This window comes from Lycium ferocissimum, chromosome 6 (genome assembly GCF_029784015.1).
Source record: "Lycium ferocissimum isolate CSIRO_LF1 chromosome 6, AGI_CSIRO_Lferr_CH_V1, whole genome shotgun sequence".
Taxonomy (NCBI): Eukaryota; Viridiplantae; Streptophyta; class Magnoliopsida; order Solanales; family Solanaceae; genus Lycium; species Lycium ferocissimum.
This window is the reverse complement of record NC_081347.1, coordinates 16,420,551-16,446,359: the sequence shown is the minus strand read 5'-3', so window position 1 is coordinate 16,446,359 and position 25,809 is coordinate 16,420,551. Positions and strand designations below refer to the sequence as shown.

At 33.3% G+C, this 25,809-nt stretch overlaps 1 protein-coding gene across 1 annotated transcript in view; it reads left to right on the top strand.

The window, feature by feature from the left end:
• The first annotated feature begins 458 nt into the window (after positions 1–458).
• Positions 459–25,809, top strand: part of LOC132061166 (probable LRR receptor-like serine/threonine-protein kinase At3g47570) — a 28,065-nt gene continuing 2,714 nt past the window's right edge. The window contains exons 1-3 of the mRNA XM_059454024.1: positions 459–816; positions 1,066–1,215; positions 1,302–1,618. Coding sequence (XP_059310007.1) covers positions 459–816; positions 1,066–1,215; positions 1,302–1,618 — 825 coding nt within the window. The remainder of the gene's footprint in view (positions 817–1,065; positions 1,216–1,301; positions 1,619–25,809) is intronic.

Genomic DNA, 25,809 nt, shown 5'->3' with positions numbered 1-25,809 from the left:
ATGTAAATTCCCTAAGGGAGATTTATCTGGATTCTAATAACTTCAACGCTAGCATACCTTCAAACATATGGAACCTCAAAGACATTTTGAAGCTAAACTTGTCTTCTAATTTCTTCAATGGCTCTCTACCACTAGAAGTTAGAAACCTCAGGGCTGCAATACTTTTAGATATTTTCTCGAACCATATCTCAGGCAAAATTTCGAGTACATTGGGTGGACTGCAGAAATTGATTCAACTATCTTTAGCTCATAACAGAATCGAAGGATTTATTCCAAAAATATTAGGGAAACTCATAAGTTTGGAAGTAGTGGATCTTTCCCATAACAATATTTCTGGTGTGATTCCGAAGTCATTAGAGGAACTTAAGCAGCTAGACTCCTTTAATGTCTAATTCAACAGATTACATGGGGAAATTCTGAATGGAGGATCTTTTGTTCATCTCCCTTACCATTCTTTCATGTCGAATGAAGGATTGTGTGGTAACTCTCAAAAGCATGTCCCAACTTCTCCTTCTAATTCAAAGAAAAGAAGACTGATATGGATTGTAGTTTCCTCTTCATTTATCACTATAATAGGAATTATTTCAGCAATAGTTTTCGTCTCGATGAGACGTGGGGGTAAAAGAGTCAATGCTGAAGGAAAATGGTCGCTTGAGGTAGCATCACAAAGAATTTCTTACTACGAACTTCAAAGAGCAACTCAGGGCTTTGATGGGAATAACTTGATAGGAAGTGGAAGTTTTGGTTCTGTTTACAAAGGGATATTGGCCGATGGGATGATAGTAGCTGTCAAAGTTTTCAATGTGCAACTTGAAGGTACATTCCAAACCTTTGATAGAGAATGTGAAATCTTGAGGAATCTTCGTCACAGAAATCTCACCAAGATCATTAGCAGTTGTTGTAACTTGGATTTTAAGTCATTGATACTTGAGTACATGCCAAATAAGAGCTTAGACAAGTTGCTATATTCTCAAGATTATTGTTTAACTATAATGCAAAGACTTAATATCATGGTTGATGTTGCATCTGCTCTGGAATATCTCCATCATGGTTACTTATAACCAGTCATTCACTGTGATTTGAAGCCTAGCAATGTGTTACTTGACAACAACATGGTTGGACACCTGACTGACTTTGGCATTGCAAAACTTTCAACGAAAGAAGAATCTATTGCTCACACTACAACCTTTGCTGCAATTGGTTACATTGCTCCGAGTGAGTTCTTTATTTAACTTAAAATAATGTTATGGATTAACACGATAAAAGTTTATTCGCTGACATATTTTATTTTTATTTTATAGAGTATGGTTTGGAAGGCCTTATATCCAAGAGATCTGACGTTTATAGTTTTGGTATCATGTTGCTAGAAACTTTTACCAAGAAGAAACCTAGTGATGAAATGTTCGCGGGGGATTTGAACTTGAGAAGTTGTGTGCATAGTTCGCTTCCTAATGAGGTGGATCAAATGATAGATCCTGACTTACTCATAATAGATAAAGAGAACTTAAGTAAAAAGTTGCATTGTGTGTCATCCATCATGGAGTTAGCCATGAAGTGCACGGCTAATATTCCAGTGGAAAGGATGAACATGACTGATATGGTAGCAACATTGAAAAAGGTCAAACATAAGCTTTCTTCTTGTTATGTGACGACCTCACAACATGATATCATGTACTTTCCACATACCTTTCTCGTAAGAATAAAAAAAAAAAAAAAAAACAAAGCATTTGTATATTTCACGATGTACCATTGAACTATTAGTAGGTGTTCCTCCATTTTCGAATACACTTCGTAATCTGCTTAGGTGGAAGCATTACTATTGGTAAGGGAGAAGGGGGAGCAATATGGGTTGTTGTCAATGTTACAATTGATCATTTCCTCAATATCTTATGAAGTTAATCTCCTTAATTATTGTCACGACCCAACTCCGTAGGCCGTGACTAGTGCCCGAGCTGGACACTCGTATACACACCTGTTAGCTATAATCAGTCCACAACTAGCATGATAAGGAACTTATATATAAAAAGGCAAGACATCGCCTCAAAACTGTCGCCTCAAAACTGTCGCATATATATATATGTCAAGACAACCTGTCTCCTGTGGAGTCACAACTACCAACAGATAACATCGTACATAAGTCGGCAAGGCTATCATAATATATGGGAACGTCCCAACCATACACATACGCAAACCGACAAGGCTGCCACTACATACAACGTCCCAAAATATGTATACATAAGCAAACCGACAAGGCTGCCACTACATACAACATCCCAAAATATGTATACATACGCAAGCCGACAAGGCTGCCACTACGAGTGGGAACACCCCAAAACATAAGCCATACAGACACAACTGAACAAAGAACTATATACAACCCACACATATGTCTACGTACCTCTAAGAGTATCAACAAGAATATATGACGGACGTGGCCCCCGTACCCCCGGATAAACATATATACAACAAGAGGATCTCGTCAACTAAAAATCTAGGCTCCGGACAAGGGAGCACTCCAAGATAGCCGAATAGAAATCCTAAGTCGGCGGATCACCAAAGCGAGCGTACGTACCGAGTATATAAAGCATCGCGGTATGAAACGCAAAAAGTTTCCCCGGAAGAAGGGGTCGGTAAAGAGATATGTACCGAGTATATAAAGCATGAAATACAATATCAGCGTAGGATCATAACCGAAGTAGATTCCAGGAGACAAGTATAATAGTCAAAAAGTCACTGTACCTGTGCCTTACGAATGAAATCATACATATCATTATCATATACCGTAGCCGGCCCATTATGGGACTCGGTGAATAAAGTCGTGTACACGTATACCGTACCCGACCCATCATGGGACAAGGTGCCATATAATATCATTGTATCATCATATCATTATATCATCTAAATGAAATAGGATTGTAGCGTTTTGAGCATTTTAATATTAGATATCAATATATTAAATTGCAACCTTTAAAGTGCTAGACACCGTCCAATTATTCTCCCACTTTCATGAGGCAGATTATGGCCTTAAGTTTACCTTTAAATATTATCGCAATGGCAATAATGAACTTCTTGTCCATCAAGAGAATTGGCCTTTATTTTCTTACGGTTTTTTTGTGGCATAAAGTGACCATTATTCCTTGCATATCCTACTCATTACTCACCCATGTTCTCTACATAATTATAAGTTTAATATCCCACTAAACCATACCTTTCATCCATTACTATAAGGATAATATCATTCACCTATAAATTGTCATCCATCCTTAACTTGTCGAGAAGTAGAGAAAATTATATATTTGGAGAGTTAACTTAAAAAGTAATAAAAAGAAAGAGATTATTAGTTGAAGGAAGGTGTTATTCTTTTGGTGGAGCTTTGGACTCAACATCTTGTCCGAGTTTGTTGAGTTATACGACGTGATCGGGCCGTCAGTATCCCTGGAGGACAAGTCAAAAAAAAAAAAAAAAAAAAAAAAAATTATCTTCCGAATGGGTAGATTTCTTGCAGGCTTGAACTTCCTTAGAAGAAATGGTATATCCGCGCTTTACCGAAGATATTTTTATTTTTCAATTGTAATTATAATTTCATTGTATTATCAACAACATATAGTATTTAGTACATACTCATATACAATATGCAAATATTAGAAGTCCAAAAATTAATATAACTCAAAATGAAAAGTCCTGCTATTGTTGAATAGATAATATGTAGTATTACAAAGCTCCTTCTCTGTAAGGTAAATTTTCTTTTCCTCTTTGGTCTTAGAACTTTCCCTTCTTCTATTAATCATCATTCTTTGCAGTAACTTTTCAGTCAAGATTCCTCGTTTCTTTTATTATACTGGTCTCTCTACACATGTGTAACACGTGTATTTACGTACCTTTTCTGCAATGGAAGACGATGAGAATGAGCAAGGAGGAACAAGAACGAAGCTCAGGTCACCGACAACTCGAGCAAGAAGGAGAAACCGACATAGCTTTGAATATGTCGAGCAAAATTAGGGATTTGGGCTACATTTTCCTGTTTTACTCTTTCAATTTTTTTTATTTTGCATTTTGGACCTTCCACGTTTTTATTTTTTTGCATTATGAACCTTTTCTGATTATATAAAATCAGCCCGTGCGGCTATAATTTGTTTAAAAAGAAGAAGAAGAAGTATTTTCAAATGCACATTATTGACCATTTTCAGAATATGAAAACTTGTCAAGGACAATTATAAATGATTTTGTGTGTGTATATATATATTAGTTTTCGGGCACGCCCTTTGCGCGTCTACCCTATATCAATGCGTATACTTGTAAAAAATTGAATATATTAGTATGACGTGTTTGAGTTATAAATAAAAGTTAAAAGAGAATATATCATTCTGTGCTTTCCAATTTTGCTTTCAACTATCAAAATCATTCGATTATATATCCTTTTACAGGACTAATTAGCACAATATCCTAAACAAAAATAAATTAAATGATAAGTCGAAGTAATAAATTGAACGTGTGATTAATTAATAATATATTTAATCTTTATACTATTTACAACTTGTATATTTTATGTAGGTATTGAAAGGAATAAATAATGGAAAAAAGGAAAAATAAAGGGAAAAAGAGATATTCCTAAATGAAAATAACAATTCCTGGAGATTGGAACTAAAAAGAATTGAATCATCTATCATTAATAAATATAAATCAAAGATCAAATATAGTATTTAGTCATTCTCATGTACTATATGCAAAAATTAGAAGTCCAAAAATCAATATAACTCAAAATGAAAAGCCATTCTACTGTCTGTAGTAGAACATGGAAAATACTATATATTATATGTTGTATTTTCCATGTAATATATAGTATTTTCCATGCCTCGCTTTGTTTCAAAATGTTTGTTTTACTTTCTTTTTTCGTCCGTTCTGAAAAAAGAAGGTTTTTTTCCTTTTTTGGTAAATCTTTAATTTCAACTTTGCATATGACATATTTAAAATCACAAGATTAAAAAATATTTTTATTTATTCTATATATATTTAATTTAAAATCGCAATATTCAAAATGCTTCGTTATTTTTTTTAACCTCGGTGCCTAATCAAAATGAGACTCACATTTTAGAACGGAGGGAGTATATGTTTCACACCTCCCTTTAGGTCCTTCCATCATCATCAATTTCCAATAAAGTAACCGTAAAATATAAACCATTCATGAACAGACTCAATTATCTAGTGCAAAATGCCACGTGTTGACAGAAGAAGCAAAGGAAAACAGCCTTTCATTTGTGGGATAGAGAATCATATCCCAGAGACGTTTTGTGACTAATTGCTACTCCCTCTGTTTCATAATAAATATCACCTTAGTTAAAAAAAAATTATTTTATAATAAGTATTACTTTAGAAAATCAAGACATAAATTGATTAACTTTTTCCAACTCTACCCTTAGATAAAAAATGATAAGTTAAAGTAACATCTAAATAATGATTGGACAAGCTACATATTAACTTGGTATCGTTAGATTCCCAATGTCAAAAGATTTACTACTTGTGTGCTATAATCAAGAGGAAAAAGTAATTTATTTTTATTATATAGGGATAATTTTGTAAATTTCATATTGCATTATTAATTTCTTAATGTGGTATTTTTTACTAAAGTGACAATTATTATGGGACGGAGTGAGGATATATCAAGTTAACATCAAAACAAAATTGACCACTGTTGTCGAAGCACCAAGCGCATTTTAGCTGAGCCCCCTCTTTTTTATTTGCCACGTGTTTATTATACTCCTAAACGCGCCTAAACAGAACCCAAGCAAGTTGGGCTGCTAATTAAGCACCTAGCCCCCTAAAACTGGTCCTATGGTCCTCATTTTCATTTATATTTTTTTATTCTTTTTGCAATATGTTCACACCTTCTTTATGCGACTACAACAATAATATATTCAGTATAATTTAATAAGTGAAGTCTTGAAAAAGTAGAATGTACGCACATCTTATTCCTATTTTGGGAGATAGAGAAATTATTTTCGATAGATTTATGTGAACGATTAATATTGTAAAATTTGTGATAAGGTGGTAATCTAAGTTGAAGAATTAAAAGAAGCACAAGTAACTTATGCTACTGAAGTGAAAAGTTGAGTTTTATTACCTAACATCTTAATTTCAGTATTTCAGAATGGAGTGAATCTGGAATGGGAGAATTAATTTCTTTTATGTACCGTGAAATCTTGTACGCACCAAAATGATATAAAACCAAGTTGTAATCATTAACTGCAACATCGATTTCTATTCGGTGTCCGATACTCGCATTTGAACCTGACTAATCTCAATTTTCATCGTGTAAGATCCATTTAAGGAGAAATACTTTTTAATAAAAATTTTCCATACGCAGCTCCTACCTGAAACCTCTAATAATAAAAGGTCATATCCATCCTACCACAATCCATATTGCATATGTACGATATAATCTCCTTGCAATAGATTGAATGTTTGACTTGATATAGTTAAGGGAAAAGGATCAAAAATGTCCCTCTATTTTGGGAAAAGGGCTAAAAATATCCTTCATTATAAATTTAGCTCAAAAGTACCTATCCTGTCATTAAAATTTTTAAATATACCCCTGTCTTAACAGAAATTTCAACATAACTTGATTTCATTTTTATACCCGCTCCATTTAAACCCGACCCAACTAAATAAAAAAAGATTATGGGTTACCCGCTCCTATGCCTAGTGACTCAAAATGTAGGATTCGGGAATAAGTTGGTCGCATATGAATTTTTTATATAGTTGAGTCGGGTTTAAATAGAGCTGGTTTAAAAATAAAATCCGGTTATGTTGGGAATTTCCATTAAGATAGGAGTATATTTAAAAACCTTAATGACGGGAGAGATATTTTTTATCCAAATTTATAATTGATGATATTTTAGCCCTTTTCCCAAAGTATAGGGACATTTTGACCCTTTTCCCTATAGTTAATGTTTTTTTTTTTTTTTGGTAACCGAAAGTTAATGTTTTGATTGTGTAGGTTAAAGATTTCCCTTTGCCCAGTTAAGGAATATTTTCGGTAAGCTTAATGATCCCTTGTCCTAAACTAGATGTTTAGAATATTCAGTTGACTGTCAATTTTCAAAATTTCCATAGCAACATATAATTAAGATTTGATAATTTTCAGATTTGGCAGACTTAAAAAGTAGGGTTGAGATCCCCTCCAGTACTAATTTGCTCCAGTACCGTCCAGAACCTCTTTTGATTATTGACACGTGTCATATGTTGAATCTAATGAATGATATTCTCTCCACACGTCATGTGGTCTTTCTTTTGTTAGAATCAAAGTAACTCCTCTCCCCTCCTGTTTCCACCTTCGAGAAAGGTTTGAGACATGAAGAAATTGGCTAAGAAAATAAAGTCAGGTAGGGAACTTAATAGTGTATGATTCATTTTGCCCTTTTCTGTTGCTGCTACTATTTCCCTTCGGAGATTCTTTTGTTTTCTATTTTCATAACTACAAGTCTACAATGCTAGAAACAATCATTTTTAACGTATGTTTGCTTTGCCGGGGTGAAAAATACTTTCAGCTTCTCTATTAATCTTCTCTCCCTCTCCGGATGTATATTCAAATTGAAGAATTCGAAAGTCTTGGAGATGGTAGTGACCAAAATTGAGATTTTGACTTTAATCTTTTTCTCCCATTCGGGTGTCTTTCACAGAGAAATTTTGTTTAGGAGGAGGGGGTGAGTTTTGCAAGGTAGAAAAGAACAAGTGAAGAAGAGAATTAAGAAAGAGAAGGAATTTAATCTAAGCCGTTAAAATTTTAAATGGACACATGGCTTTAATCAAAGGTATTATTGAACATTACTGGAGGGTTAAATACTGGAGGGTATCCAGATGATCTAATGTATTAAGCTAAAAGCCTAAAACGTATGGGTTTTAATCAAAGTTTTACGAAAGGCACAAAAAACATAAGGTCTCTAAGGGGCAATTTGAACGATTGACCTTATTCGGGGGTGGTCTTTAATTTTTGTCCCTCAAATTGCTGGTCTTTAATTTTTGTTCTTTGCTTAAAAACTCCTGAATTTTGGATTCGAATTCCGCTCAGTTAAAAATTAAAAGAAAAAATCGCAAAATAGAGTTTAGATTCGCAAAACAGAGTTTCGCTTAAAGTAGCAAACTCTTTCTTCAGGCAGAGTTTGCATGAAACTCTACCTTATACGGTAGAGTTTGCAAACCTTCAGGCATAAGGCAAACTCTGCCTTGCGAATTCAAACTCTGCATTGCGATTTTTTTTTTAATTAAGCAGGGGTTAGTTACCAGAATCTCAAGATATTTTCAATCATTTTTTTAAATGAATTAAGGACAAAAATTAAAGATCAACCATTTGAGGGATAAAAATTAAAGACCAAAGGCCTTTGGACGACTATCCGTGAAAAAAAAAATTGATTTTAGCTCCCGTTTGGCCATAAGAATTATTCACTTTATTCTGGAAATTTTTTTCACTTTTTTCCGGAATCAGCATTTGGCCATGAAAATTTCGAATACAGCTTGAAGTTGTATTCCGGAATATCAAAAACTCAAAAAACTTGTTTTCAAAAAAATTCACTTTTTTACAACTACATTTCACCAAAAACTACAATTTTAAAAACTATGGTCAAACACAACTCCAACTCCAAAATTTCAAAAAAAGTAATTTTTTTTTTTTTTATATCTATGGACAAACGGGGCCTTAGAGTTCTTTGTTTGAGTTCCCAAGTCAACCACAGTAATGGGCCCCTAAGTTTACCAAACTTTAATTAGTCACATATGCAGCACGGCAAATCAAATAGTAGTACTCTATCTATTTTTTTTACTCTATCTATTTTACTTGGCCCTTACATTGAAATTTTTTTTTTTTTTACTTGTTCATTTTAGTAAATCAAGAGAGTTTTATTACTTTTTCTTATACTACCATTAGTATTAAATTACATAAAGTGGAGTAGTAATCAAATTTAAAATTCCAAAACATCATTAATAGGGTTAGTTTAGTAAAAATACACCCCTAATATAAGTTTTCTTGAGGGATGTTCCAAATCAACATGGACGAAGTAAAATGAAACGGAGGAGCAATAATTAAGAACATGCATTATTGTGTTTTTGTTTGTATAAATAAATGACCAAGAAGTCACATGTGTCATTAGGTCATAGTGGCAAGGGCTTAATTGGTAGAAAACGATGGCACTTGCTTATACAACTTTTTAGTTTATTTAACCGTGATGTAGTTTTCTGATTATATTTCTTTGTCATTAGACCTATTGAGCAAAAAGTACTTTCCTTGAATGACATGCCAAGTTCATATATTAATTGCATATTTTTGTAGCAAAACTAGACTGCATTGGTGATGCAGTTCATTTAGAGGCGAATTCAAGCTTTTAAGAGGATGAGTTCATTTTAGAATCTTTTTTTTTTTTTTTAAAAGACGCAAAAGTACATTTAGCAGGGCTCGATTCCACAACCTTAAGGGATTAAACCCAACACTTAATCAATGCTTCACTCAATCTAGTTTGACCATGTGTTCCTTCAGTTAATATTAGATATATTTTAAGGATTATATACATAATATACCGAATTTAGTCGGGTGATCATAGGTACACGTGATCCATTTTTGATGCATAGATTCGCCCCTGAGTTCATTTTCTTAATTTTATGGTACTCTCTCCCAATATCTCTAAAAGACTATACTTACCAAGTTTTTTCTTCTAATAAGAGCTAAGAGGTTATAAATAAATTTTATAAATAATGACATCAGAAAGTAATTAATTAAAGTTGAATTGCTTATGATTTAAGAACCTCATCGACATGTCATGCGATCCTTCACAGTAATCTTCATCAAACAAATCTAACCTTTCGGTCATTTTTTTTTTTTGGGAGAAAATCACACATAATTTAGTTATTTTTAATATGATAAAAAATAGTGTTGTGATTTTATCATGTTATAGTGAGTAAATTTCTCTTTAATGTGATAAAGAATTATTTATAACTTTACTATAATGGGAAAGTTCTCAGAATTGTCATAAAATTAACATGTTAATTAACGATACTTTATATGTGCGACAACGTACTTGATTTCGGAATATCAGGGGCGGCTCAACTCCTACGCCACTAAGGCCATTGCCTTAGGCCCCAAAATATATGAGACCTCTTATATTATATACATTTGAAAATTTATGTTAAATATTCAATATAAATTTAAATGACTATGATACTTATTATTATTATTATTATTAATGACAAGTACTCATTTTAGATCAACTATTTCTTGCCAATTTTGTCAATAATCATTGACTTTGTAAAAGCTTACTCACATTCGATTTTTACACCAAATTAATGAACTTGTGAACATGTCTTTACATTCTATAATTTATTAAAATTTAATTTAATTTAACTTTAATTGTGACTTAACTATGGTAAATTACTATAGTTTGGTATAAGCACCAGAAAGTTTTACCATTGAAACTTTTTCATGTTTCATTACGCATATTCACTTTTTAAATTGAATTGATTTTCACTTGACAACGAATTTTGTATGTGCTTTGAGCTAATTTGCTCCATATTGATGTTTTAGTCTCAACTTAGAACGAAAAACTCCAGAAGAAATTGTATAATTAGAAAATTATATTCTACTCAATATGATGCAAGCCCATATTCCATTTACAAAGCCAAGCCGGGAACTAAACATTAAAGATTCACTTGAGGCTATATACTTTTGATGACATCGATCCCAATCCATTTGTTTTTGCTAGAAGAAGAGAAATGGGAAGTTACCACAATGGCTAAAAGAGGAAGAGTTGGCTATTCTTGCAAAGGAGATTTCAAGATTTTGAAGAAAGAAGAATAGCCAAACAAGGCCCAAAATCTCATTAAGGGTGTTTATGTCATTTTGCTTTCTTTTATTTCTAGCAGATATAAATAGTTCTCTTCTTCTTCATGGAAGACTTAGACTATTTTGAATATTCATATTTGATATTGTAAAACTCGAGAGTTGAGAGATTGTAAACCTTTGATTGAGTGTTTGTTGAGAGGATAGGTTATTAGGGATCAATCCCTCTTGAATTTGGTTGCTTCTTATTCTTAAATTTAGAGGTCTTAGTTTTCTATAACTTTGGTAAAATTGAGTCTAAGTTGTGTCAAATTATCTATCTCTTTTATTTCTTGCATTTTCTTGTTGTTTCGTTTCGATTATTGCATCAATTGGTATCGATTTGGATTAGATTTTATCAAATCTAGCCTAGGGTTTGTTACTATATATATATATATAAAAAAAAAAACGAAATTTTCCACCAAAAACCCCAAAAAATTTGTGTTTGTTTTGTTATTTTGTTATTAGATTCTTATTCCTTAAAATTAGGGTTTCAAATCTTCAAATTTCGTGTCATTCGGTCAATATTGAAGAATCTACCAGTTGGGTTGAAGCTTTAGAAAAAGTTGAAGAACAACTTGGTGGGTTTTGATTTGTGACGAAAATTGGGAGTTGATAACCATTAGGCTTTGTTCTATTAGGTTAACCTAAATTCGAAATTTGGGGGTAAAATGAATTTGAAGGTAGTAGAAATTTGAATGTTCAGTGTTCTAGCATCTTCATAGATTCAAGTGGAGAAGAAGACTCAAAAGGAAAGTTAGATCCAAAAGTTTATACCCAAGTTTTGAAAAAGTGTTTTTCTACCCCAAAAGGGTAAATACTAGGTTGAGTGGGCACCAAGAACGTCATCGGATCCAAAAATTTGGTCCAAAATTCGAAATTCGAGTTCACACGAAAATCGCGAAGACAACATTGCAAATTACGAACCGTAAATCACTTTACGGATAATCCGTGGTCGTAAACTTGGATCTTGAAATAACAAAAAATTTGGCATCCTTGTTAAATACGGACCGTAAACCCAAAATATGGACCGTAAACCACAATACGGAACCGTAAATCACAATACGGACCATTCCCCGCCGTATAAAAGGAACAAGGATGGCATTCGCCTAGAAAAGACATCGTTAAATACGGACCGTAAACCACAATACGACCATGTCTTGTGGGTCGTAAAAGGCAAGAGCATTCTCGTATTTGGGCATCACTAAATACGGACACAAAATACGGACCGCCCACAATGACCGTATTCCGTCAAGCTCAAACCGTATACTCCGTACCTTTTTCAATTCCAAATTTCATTTCAACCCACTTTCATTTCTCAAAAAAATTCTTGATCCTTAGTTGATGGTCTTTATCCCTAATCCTTCAGGGAACAAAAAAAAAAAAGAATATAGAAATTTTAAAATTTCCATTATTTCAAATTGATACCTGGGATCATTTAGGACTTCAAGACCACGTTTTCAAGTTATCACCTACCGGGCCCGAAATTCGATTTATTTTCCAGTTTTTAGCATTCCATTTTCTTGTGTCTCTCAACTAGTAGCCATTTAGTAGTTGTTCCTACTTGTGTTTGCTAGTTCTTGTGTCCGCATTTCTTTCGTGCCAATTCTTTCGTGCTTTTCTTCGTTTTTGCTTCGTTGTTAATTCCTTGGTTCAAGTCCGTTAGATTGCATGAGTCGTCCATCTTTCTTAGTCTAACAAGAATCTATTCCGACCAAGAGTAGAATTTGAACCTCGTGACTAGTCGACATTAACAAGCACACAATCTTTAGCGGAAGCAATTTGTGAGGCAAATTAAAGGTGCGCACACTTGAGCGATTGTGAGTTGATTTTACTAATCTAACGTGTTTGCTTGTTTTGTTGAAAGTGTCTTTAATAGGTACCATGGCTACGGAGGATGAAACACAAGTTCCCATAACTTACGCATATATAATGAGGGCCTTACAAGCCTTGAACGATAAGGTTGGTAGTATGGATGGTCGAATGGAAAACTTGGGAAGTAGGGTGGAAGCAATTGAAGGAGGTAGTAGGGAGGTCTCGTATTCGCCCCGAGTGCAATATATATATATATATATATATATATATATATATATATATATATATATATAAAACACAACTCTTACCCCACCAAACAACATTCCCAGTGGCCAACGGAACAATCCACCCCCACAAGATCAAACTCCAAATGACCCACATCCAAATGATCCACCCCCAATCACACCTAAATGCACCTATGCCACCGAACACCATCCAAACATCCAACAACCCACACATGAGATGAGGAAGCCGTACTCGAGCGAACGATATGGTGACCAAGGTTGGAGGCAACGAGGGCAAGCACGAGGAGGTTATCGAGGGAGGGGTGGAAGGCATGGTCCTAACCCTCGCATGGGTAGGCAAAAAGGGTACCAAGCTCGTGAAGGGTACCAAGGTCGTGACCATCGGCAAAGGTTATGATGACGATGGAGATTTTCATATATCACGGTTATGGAGGAGGGCGAGACACGAGTCTCAATTCTATCAAGGTTACTCTCCCAATCTTCAAAGGAGGAAGTGACCCCGATGCATTTCTTGATTGGAGCATTGTGATAGAATTTTCTTGACGAATGACATGTCCGAGGTGAAAAGTCGTCTTATGCCATTGCTCAATTCGAAGGGTATGCCTCCACAAGGGAAACTCGGTGAACGCTAGAAGAATTATTGGGCTTCCTCCCACACCTACTTGGGATGAATTGAAGGACGCCACGCGGCGTAAGTATGTCACCGAACGCTAAAGCAAAAACAACTCAGAAGGTGTATACTTTAAGGCAAAAGCAAAAAGAGTGTGGAAGAATACTATGATGAGTTCCAAATTGTCAAGATGAGAATCGACTTTGACGAGGATGAGCTAAATGCTATGACTCGGTTCCGAGGGTTAAATGGTGAGATTGTCTCACAAATGAGACTCCACAACTATGGGAGCATTGAAGAAACTCATTGAAATAGAGGAGGGTCTCGGGAAGACAAAATCAATAAGTCAATATGTGAGTTCATGGAACAATAACAAAGAACGAGGAGCTTACCAATTGGCAAAAGAATAAGGCCCCCATACAAAAGCATCCATTTGTGAAGAATTAATAGAAGCGAGTCACAAACATCCGATTTGCTCCAAAAGGCATACGAAAACTCCTATATAAATGTCATGGCTTCGGTCATAGAGCAAGTGAATGCCCTAATCGTAGCGTTTATTTTGAGAGACACTTATAGTGAGGATGAGGGAGAATGTGAGGAAGGAGATGATGAGGGCTATCGAGCGAGAATGAACAACATGATAGTGAAGGGGATGGTGTTGAAGGCGAACACATCATACCTCTCTATGTGGTGCGAAGAACCATGATAAGCAAAGCAATGGATGACCCAAGTCAACGAGAAAATCTCTTCCACACCAAGTGCATCATTAACCAAAACACTAGCATCATCATTGATAGTGGGAGTTGTGCCAATGTTGCTAGTACCACCCTTGTTGATTTCTTGAAACTTCCCACCACCCGCCATGGAAACCTTACATCATGGCTCGACGAATGTGGTGAATTGACTAGGCAAGCTATCATCAAATTCACGATTGGGAAGTATCACATGTTATGTGATGTTGTTCCCAAAGCGTGTCACATTCTACTTGGCCGACCATGGCACATAGGTCCGTCAACCATAATGGGAGAATATACACCCTTGTCCACAATGGTGTCAAATATGTCTTGAATCCCATGACCCCCTCCCAAGTGGGTGAGATCTATAACAAAATGAGGGAGTTGAAGGAGAAGGTCGTAAAAGTGAAAAGAAGATATAAGTAGAGGAGAGTAGTTCTCAAGAGTTGAGTGGAAAGAACGGAGAGCAAAAAACCAAGGTGTCTCTTTTGGCGAATCAGTGGGAAATTAGGGAGGAATTGGGGGAGCGTCAACCGGTGATTCTCCCTCATGCATCGGGATATGCATATAAACTAACCCATTCTTTTCCTAGTTTTATTTCTTCTCTTTGCGGAATTTGATGAGTGTTCCCAAAACTCCCAATCGACCACCCTTGGGGAATTAACACCAAATTGATTTTGTCCCGTTAAGTTTTGTCAAAAGTCAAAGGCAAATAGATGAACTCCTAAAAGGGAGTTGTGCGAGAAAGTATGAGTCCCATGTGCCGCCTCCGTGATTTTGGTGCCAAAAAAGATGGATCATGGCGCGTGACATTGTCGTGCCATCAACAAGATAACAATCCGAGCCCATACCTATGAAAGTTACGTTGAATATTCGCTTTCTAAGATAGATCTTAGGAGCGGTATCACGAACGTTAATCCGGAGATGAGTGAAAAACCATTCAAGACCAAGTTTGGTCTATATGAACGGTTAGTGATGCCTTTTGGTCTCATAAAACTCCTAGGCAGAAATCAAGAAACCTTTTATTGGCAAATTCGTGGTTGTTTACTTTGATGATATTTTGGTGTATAGTAAAACCATGGATGAGCATGTTATTCATTTGAAATGTGTGTTTGAAGTGCTTAGACGAGAACAACTTTATGCCAATGTTGATAAATGTTCTCGACTATATTGTTTTCTTGGAATTTGCTAACATCAAGGTTGATGAATCCAAAATAAGAAATTGGCCCACTCCAAAATCCATTGGAGATGACGAAGCTTTCATGGCTTGGCTAGTTTCTATAGGCGTTTTGTTAAAAGATTTAGTACCGTACCCTCCTTTCGACCGAGGTAATCCGAAAGGACAAACCTTTTTCTTGGGGTACGGAGCAAGCTAATGCCTTTGACACTTTAAAACAAATGCTAGACCATTGTTGCAATTACCCGACTTTGACAAAATATTTGAGATTGAATGTGATGCAAGCAAAGTGGGTCGTCCGCTTTAATGCAAGACTAAAAGCCCATATCTCGAACTTTGAATTATACTACCTATGATCTTGAGTTGTATGCTCTTAATTCGTGCTTTTGGGAAATCTACAACAACGTCATTAGTGATACTACCATGAGTCCTTAAAGATCTTTAAAGGTTATAGGCACTTAAATGGAATTCAATCCTTCCTTGTAATCCAATACAAAATTTAACGTAAATGCCTTATCAAGGAAACATGTTTTGATCAATACTTTGTCTTCCAAATTGATGGGTTTTGAGAGCTTGAAGACATTGTATCCCGAAATCGTCAACAACAATCTTTCAACCGAAGAATAAAGGGAAAGGTGGCTAACAACATCCTATTCTAATTATGATTCAAAACGCATTCTGCCCAACGTTATTTGTGAGTAGGCACACTTTTCTACACACTTTGGGATTGACAAGAAATGGGGATTCCATTTACATTCAAATCAACCACATACAATTGTGGCCAATGCCAAAAGCTAAATCTAGGCTTCAACCCCATCTTGCATACACTCCTCCCCATCCCTCAACAACCTTTCAAATTTCAAGACTCAAGAACAAAAAGGGGAAAAATCCTTTGTTGCACAATATTCAAAACAACCCAACCAACATAAGGTTGATGAACCTCCACAAACTCAACAAATCGAATTCCCAACAACACCCCATTCTTCCACTTTTGGAAAGAATCGTAGGTAGGCTTCGGAACGAAGTTGTTGTTTTCCAACTCTTGCCAACAAAACGATCCATACCGTTGTCAACAGGGACAGGTCATCCTCATAAATACAAGAAACTATATTAAAATCACAGTAGAATAATTCTATTCAACAACTCACAAACGATTACAAACCTCAACCCCCTTGAATCTAACGCCTATCTAAATCTTCATTTTACATCATAGAGATCCACAACAACAACAACTCCAAAACACTAAGAATCAAAAGGTGGCGAAAAGGGCAAATTTAGTTCCTTGAACCAGATTCTACAAAAGAAAGATTTCCGTCCACACATGGTCCCTTTGAAGTCCTTGAGAACATTACCATGATCATGAATATCAAGTAAACACCTTCATCCATTTCTACAAAGGGGACACTACAACATGAGGACAAATTCTCATCCAGAATGACACATGCCTCGAGCCGTAAAAGGAGCCAAGCCCGGGAACTACAACACTTGCAAAGCCTTTCATGTGTAAGCCGGGAGGTTTCCTTTTCCACTTCCCAAGTCCATTCTTAAAGATGGCTGAGGAAACGGGAAGTTACCACAATGGCAAAAATGAAGAGTGGTATTGATTTCAAGATTTTGAACAACTAGAATAGCCAAACAATGCGGCCACGTCTCATTGTTTATGTCATTTTGCTTTTTTTATTTCTAAATGCATAGAAATAGTTCTCTTTTTTGGAAGACTTAGACTATTTTGAATATTCATATTTGATATTGTAAAACTCTTGAGAGCAGAGATTGTGAAACCTTTGATTGAGTGTTTGTTGAGAGGATAGGTTATTAGGGAATTCTAATCCCTCTTGGTCATCCTAAGAATTTGGTTGCTTCTTATTCTTAAATTTAGAGGTCTTAGTTTTCTATAACTTTGGTTGCTAAATTGAGTCTAACTTGTGTCAAATTATCTCTCTTTTTTATTTCTTGAATTTTCTTGTTGTTTCGTTTCGATTATTGCATCACAATATATTCTATCAAATAAAAATATTATAAGAAATTGATTATAACAAAACATCGATTAGAATCTTTTATTTTTATAAGGCTAAAAGAAAAAGTATATAATTAGGCATCAAATTAAGATTTCGCCTTAGGCCCAAAATCCATTGAGATGCCCTCGCTTCCAATTAGACGTGTGCACGAATCGGATCGGTTCGGTTTTGGTCATCATCGAGTTGAAATTTCAAATTTCGACTTTATAAAATTCTCAACCAAACTCGATCCATTCTAGGCTCAATTCGATTCGTTTTTTATTATTTATGTTCGGTTACACAAATCGATTTGTTCGGTTTATTCAAAATTTAAACAAGTAACTATTTCATTTCAGTTTTAGAGTAAACATAACAACAAATAATGAGATCCTAAATTTGCAGCCTTGTAACCAAGACATTAACCAAGAAAAAACCATAAACTTGCAAGCATAATAGCATATAAATAGCAAAACAAGAGCTTGACAACTTGTGCAAGCATACAAATCCGCCAACACCACATTACATATACCAAATTAATAATCCAAAGATCTTGGAAAGAAGACAAGCATAATAACTCAGTTTGCATCCTCAAAAAAATAAAAACAAAAACTCTAATCTGTACAGGCTAAGATCAAATCAGAGAACAAACAAAGCCATGGGTGGAGGCAATGGCCAAAAGGCAAAGATGGCTCGTGAGAAGAACGCTAAAAAGATGAAAGACCAAAAGGGAAGTTAGCCCGAGGCCAACAAGAAGGCCATGAATATCCAATGCAAGATGTGCATGCAGACATTCATTTGCACCACTTCTGAAGTTAAATAAATATTACTTCACTATTAAGTAATAACCGTATATATATTTAGATTATTAGAGTATTAGAGCCCGTTTGGATTGGCTTATAAGTTCGTTTTTACTTTTTTTTTGAGTTCCCATAAATTTTAAAGTCATTTTTGCATAAAATAAGCCCAAAAAAATAATTAGGCTTTGGCTTATAAATTTTTATCTAAAGAAATTTGTTCGAAAACAACTTATAAGCCAAAAAAAAAAAAAAAATTAGCCTAATTAACTTATTTTTTTTTTTGGCTTATCGTAATATTTTATTCAATTGCGAGGCTCTTAGTCATACTGGTCACTAGTGGCATATAAATTCGAATTGTTTGGGCCGGTTCCAATAATCGCCAACCGTATCCGAACTCGTTAAATCGTAATATTTTACAATTGCGTTCGCAAAATCGAAATCGAATTATCGAATTGATCCAAATCCGATTTAATCCCGTTCGGAAATTCGGATTGAACCGATTTGTACACCGGCATACTTCCAATCCGTTAAACTCACGTAAAATTTTAACCATTCATGAACAGACCAAATTATCTGGTGCAATTGCCACGTGTTGACAGAAGAAGCAAAGAACTCAGCCTTTCATTCGTGGTATAGAGAATCAGATCCCAGAGACGTTTTGTAATTATCTAGTTAACATCAAAGCAAAATTGACCACTGTTGGATAGTCTAAGCACCAAGCGCATTGTTGCTGAATCCCCTTTTTTTAATTTGCCACGTGTTTATATATATAATCCTAGGGCTTGTGTACTAAAGTCGCCCAAACAGAACCCAAAGCAAGTTGGGCTGCTAATTATTAATTAAGCACCTAGCCCCCGAAAAGTTTTATGCTGAGTGAGACACATATGACATAACATGTGAGGGTGATTATTTTTTTAAAAATATACTGTGGCTCCCACTTCTCTTACCCCATCTCATCCTTAGTGCTGTTTCTTTCTCCAGCCACAGCAAATCCTCCCCCGCCCCCGGCACCCCACTCTAATCATGTTCTTTTTACTCTACCGCTGGAGGCACCGTATATATTAGACTTCAAGCATGGTTTTTTCACTTTTCTACCTCATGGGGTTTTTTTCGCCAATATTTTATTTATTTCATGCATTTATTAATTTATTTGCTCCATTTGATGCAATTAGTAGTCAAACTTCTTTATAATAGCAACGTTTGTCCGAAAATCTTATGACTGCTATGGTGAAGTATTGTTATGTATGTATATTGACATTTGATGTTTACATCTCATTTAGCTGTTATGAATAAAAATACCCAAATAATTATTTTCATGTTATAAACGAAATAATATACTTGTTAATGTTAAAACCTCAATTGATTTCATATCTCATTAATTAAAAATTAAAAAAACTAAGAAATTACCAATAAATCCGTAACTAATAGTATCGATAAAGAATTAAAATCGAAGGAACATTTGCATTTAAAATTAATTGAGAATTTAAATATTTCAAGTTTGACGTAAGAATTCTACAATTGTAGGTTGTTTACGGATGGACTAAAAGGTTACTTTGATGGAAATTGGTTCTTGTTTAGATGTAACTTATATTTAACAATTAAAATTTAATTTTTTTTTTATTCTTATCATTAACCTTCTCCATTTTAAATGACATTAGCTATATTCCTGAAATTCTAATTTCATGGACATTGCTAACTTTTCACCGTGCCTTGTTGCGTTATTTAATTTCTTCAATCAGATGGCTGTGTAAACAATTTTTTTTTTTTTTTAAAAGTATGTAGTTGTGAAGCTTAACCGAATGCAAATTAGTAAGGAATGATGGTGCAAGTTATTTGGGTTAGGCGTGGGGTGAGGGGCTTCTAATGGAAGAAATAGTGGTAGCGTGGCAGGGGAAGAGAAAAGGAGAAATGACTAGTAAAAAGGCCAAAATGTGGGACCCACGGTGCATTTGTCAATTAATAGACACTCTCAAATAACTATGACATGCCATATCACACACACGGTAAAAACTTGCCTTAGTCCCCTAAAACTGGTCCTATGGTCCTCATTTTCATTTTCATTTTAATTTCTTTTTACAATATGTACTTCCTTTACGTGAACGACTAATGTCGTAAAATTTGAGAGAAGGTAGTAGTATTTAAATTTCAATATTTTGAAATATATTTTGAAATGGAGTGCGTTAGATTCCGGAATGGGAAAATAAGAAAAACATAAAGTTTTTAGGTAAAAATAGATCTTGCAACAAAATGGAAAACAGAGTTGTAATCATTAGACTGCAACGTGACTCTTCCATCTATCAGTTTTAATGCACGGATCAGTTATGTAGGGCTTAGTCATACTAGGTTTTGTTATTCGTGTAGTTTTAATTATTTTATCTTCTACCCTATATAAAATCAACTCATAAATTATACTACCTCTGTTTCAATTTATGTGACACAATTGGAATTTGAGATTCACATTTCTAAACTTTGATTGTGAATTCGAACATAGAAACTTTGAGTTTTTTTAAATAAAATTTATATATTTGAAAATTATGTAGAAAATACTATAAATCACAATAACTAACAACTTAAATTATTTAAAATGCATATAAAGAAATTCTGGCCAAAGAAAAATTTGGTTGACTCTGAAAATCTAACTGCGCCCCGTAAATTGAGATTGAAGGAATACATATTTTAATTACGTGAGATTATAAAATGATAACTAAATGTCGTACTTGATATGCTAAATATGATAAAAAGCAACTAAAAAGCTACAAACATTAGCTATGCTAATTTAAAATATAAATAATTCTCTTTTTATCCGGCAACCAAATGACCCCTTTAATTTTAATGTAGGCACCTGTTTTGTGGAAAAGGGTTTGGAGAGTACAATTCTATGATAGAATCTCCTTGCAGTAGATTGCGTATTTGACTTAATATGACTAATGTGTTTATCCGCGCTTCGTGCGGTTATAGAGAAAAGTAAAATATTGTCAAGTATTAATATCATAATTTTTTTGCTAAAATAAAATTAATATTAACTAATTAATCTTTATAGGAAGAGAGTCAACATTTACTAATCAGCCACCTTTTCATACTTCTTTTAACTGTTTATATAACTTTTTAAATAGAAAGAATTTGTGAAAAATATTTCAAGTTAAATAAAAAATAACTAATTTATCTTTTTTATATAATATCTAAACAAAGTTCTTCTCACATACAATCACATAATTGAGGCCTCTTTCATTCTCTCTCTCTCTCTTTTTTATTTTTATATATATTCCTTCATTTTGTCTTCCTTCTCGTGAAATATGGACTTTAAATAGCAGAAGGGGAAAAAAAAGTTTTAAGGAAAATTGAGAAGGAAAAAAGCAAACAAAAAACATGTAGAAAAGATAAATACTTATCTTGGCCAAAAAAGAGGTGTCAAGTCACCTAGATCGTTACCAGAATTAAGGATCAATAAATAAATATATGAAATAAGCAGCAGTCCTATAATGGATCTTAAAATCACTCATCTTTCTAGTGTTAAAAAGGAAATGCTCATAAACAGTATATATTTGGGTTAATTATAAAATAATCATATATTATGAATTATGATTATAATTAAGAAAGATTCAAGGAGCATTGAGAAAATAAAACTAATGTTTGAAATAAATCCACACAAATCTCATCATAGAGGTACTAATTCATACAATAATCTCAACAACAAAAATTAAAAAGCAAAAAAGAAAAGGAGTAAAAACATAAATAAATATTCTTGCCACATTACCTCCTAAACATATTACATACTCCAGATAAGAAGAGTGGTCTTGACAGCAAGATTGCTTTCCGACATTAGTTAAACTTCCGTATAAAGAGGCATTTGTTATTTTTCTCTTTGTAATTTCCTTTGGTATGTGCAACCAGATAAGATCTGCTAAGGGCGTCTCCAACCAATTGCACTATTTTTACATCAAAATAGTGCAAATTAACTCCAATTCATTGCACTATTTTTTACACTAAAAAAGAATAATCATTTTATATTCTTCTCTCTCTTCTATATTATATTACTAGATGAAAGCCCATGCTAGCACGGGCCCAACACAAAAAATAGTACCACATTATTTTTTTTGTTTGTCTAAAAAAGAATAATATATTTTTATGTTTCGAAATCATTTAACTTGAAACTTTCCCTTTTACCTTTAATGAAATAATTTAAATCCACACAAATACCTATAACTTATTTTAGACCACAAGTTTCAAAGATATTTCTTTTCTTTTTTAAACTTCGTGCCTAATCAAACTATGCCACATAAATTAGGAGAGAGAGAGTGCCTTTTAGTAATATAATTATGAAAATTTTATTATAAAAAGTATTATAATTCAATTAACTGAAAATATCAATAAATCATTTTATTTAGTCCGCTTCTCCCATATATGACTTTTCTGGTTTGGTTTTCCAATTGAAAGATTTGAAATATACTTTCTCCTACCGAGTTTCATGCCGTCATCTCTTTCTACTTAACAACACTGAAAAACGCTTTCATGTGTCAACATTTGCTGTAGTCATAAATTTTTAAGTATAGACCAACTTCATCATTTTAAGAAAATATGTGTATACGTTTCTTGACCGTTTATATTTCACCTTTTGATGTTATTCCTCATTATTTGTGTGAGACGTATGTGCTAAACTTATACATGTCTAAAGTTATACCCAAAGGTATAAGGTATAAGTTTTAAATCTTTTTATTTTATGACTTCTTTAGCGGTTAATGTGTTCAATTTAAATCGTTATTTTATTTTTTCTAAATTTCTCTTCTTTAAATTTTCTCTACACCTTTATCATTTTATGAACTTAGTATCATTATTTAAATGTCCATTTTATTTTTTGTTGCAATTTTCTCCTACTTCTTCACGCGGACCCCACCTTATTTTTTTTAAAAAAAAATTGGCAATTGTCTTCTACATCTTCACGTGGGCCCCACCTTAATTTTTTTATTTCTACTACTATAGAAGAGTGGGCTCACCTTAAATTTGTTTTTTTTTTTAATTTCTACTGTCATGGAAGAGTGGATCCCACCTTATTTTTTTTAAAATTTTCTACTATTATAGAAGAGTGGGCCCCACCTTAATTTTTTATTTTTATTTTTTTTTTTATATTTCGTCTTCTTGATGTTATTCCTCATTATTTGTGTGAAACGTATGTGTCTAAGTTTTAAATGTTTTAGTTTTATGACTTCTTTAGGGATTTTTGTGTTCAATTTAAATCGTTATTTCTTTTTCTTTTTTCCTTATAAATTTTCTTTTCTGAACTTATTATCATTATTTAAATGTCTTTTTTTTTTTTGTTGCAATTGTCCACGTGGATCCTACCTTAATTTTTTTTTGTATTTTTATTTTATAATTTAAATTTGTTTTTTTTTTAAATTTCTACTATTATAAAAGAGGGCCCCTTAATTTTTAATTTTTTAATTATAATAAATTATAGAAGAGTGGGCCCTAGTGGTGGACGACGGTCCATAAACAGTATATAGTTGGGTTAATTATAAAATAATCATATATTATGAATTATGATTATAATTAAGAAAGATTCAAGGAGCATTGAGAAAATAAAACTAATGTTTGAAATAAATCCGCACAAATCTCATCATATAGGTGCTAATTCATACAATAATCTCAACAACAAAAATTAAAAAGCAAAAAAGAAAAGGAGTAAAAACATAAATAAACATTGGCAAAATACATCAAAACCCCCTAAATTTTAAATTTTGGTTATATGAAAAAGTGATATTATTTGCTCCCTGAAAGCTGATGTGGCATAAAATGTAAAAATAACTAAAAAATAGGCGCGTTTAATTAAAATTAGTTCATTTTTCTTTTTTTTTTAATACCAAATTTATATTTTTTTTTATCCCCACCCCTTCCCCCACCCGTCCCTTTCTTCTTCATTTCCCCACCCCTTCCCCCACCCGTCCCTTTTATCCTTTCTTCCAACCCCTACCCATCCCATTCTTCTCTCCTCCTCCTCATTATCCATAACCCAAAAATGGAAAGTTCAAAAAAAAAAAAAAGAAGCAAACCTCCAAAACCCCATCCTACCCCAAATCCACAACCAATGCCAACACCTAAACAAAATATCCAATTTTTTTTTTGCATCAGTACATGAAAACAAGCCAAAAAAAGAAGAGAACAAATTTCATCAAGCTATTTTCAAAGAAAAAAAAAGAATGGATCCTCCCCCATTAAAAAAATTTTTTGTCCATGTTCCCCCGTTCTTCCAATTTTTTCGATTTTTGTTTCATAATTGCCTTTCAGGGGTGAAGGAGACAGCCTCTTGATAATCTTAAAATAACTATACTTAGTTTTTTTTTTTGAAATTTTTAGTAGGAATTGTAAAATGAATGGATGAAGTTACATAGAGTAAAATACTCTTGGTTTCGTTAATTTTTAATTATTTTAATTATAATAAATGTTTATTGCCATATTATTTTTGGCTTTAAGAAGTTCGAGTGGGCCCTAACACCTTTTTCTCTGTGTCGTAGTCCTGGCTTAGGAGTTCCATCACTAACCAAGCACGTTTGTCTTTGTATCTCTCATAATTTGAATGGCAAGGATATAGTTGGTTAATGTAATAGTTGATAATCATATATTATGAATTATGATTATAATTAAGAAAGATTCAAGGAGGGAATAAAGAAGAAAGGGAGGGTGGGGGAGAGGGAAATATAAAATTAAAAATTAAAGTTTTTTTGACGTGCGCGAATTGACGTAAAGAGTGTGTACTCCCACAAATCTCATATTATAGGTGCTAAAAAAATTCATTTTTCATATATCTCAACAACAAAAATTAAAAAGCAAAAAAGAAAAGGAGTAAAAACATAAATAAACATTCTAGCCACATTACCTCCTAAACATAATACATACTCCAGATAAGAAGAGTGTGGTCTTGACAGCAAGATTGCTTTCCGACATTAGTTAAGCTTCCGTATAAAGAGGCTTTTGTTATTTTTCTCTTTGTAATTTCCTTTGGTCTGTGCAATCAGATAAGATTTGCTAAGGGCATCTCCAACCCATTGCATTATTTTTTGCACCAAAATGGTGCAAATTAATTCCAACTCACTGCACTATTTTTTACATCAAAAAAGAATATTCCTTTTATATTCTTCTCTCTCTTCTATATTATATTATTTTCTTTTACTTAAATTTTATTTTTTAATTTCATAAAAATCATTTCTTTTTTTCTTTTTTACATATCCCTCCCATGTAATTCTTAATCCTTTGTTATGTAACAATTTAATATAAAATTATTTTATACCATAAATTTTTAAATAATATAAATTGCAAGCAAATATTATACGCTATACATATTAATGGATAATTCAAATAAAAGTGAAATAAAATAAAAATGAAATAATTAGGTATATTAGGAATCTAAATGTAAAAATTAAAATTTATAATATGTTAAATTAAAAGTGTATATAATAAGAAAATAATAATAAAATATTAATGAATAGTAATGGTGTAGATGAATAGGTATATTAGGAATATAAATGTAAAAATTAAAATTTATAATATGTTAAATTAAAAGTGTTATATAATAAAAAAAAAATAT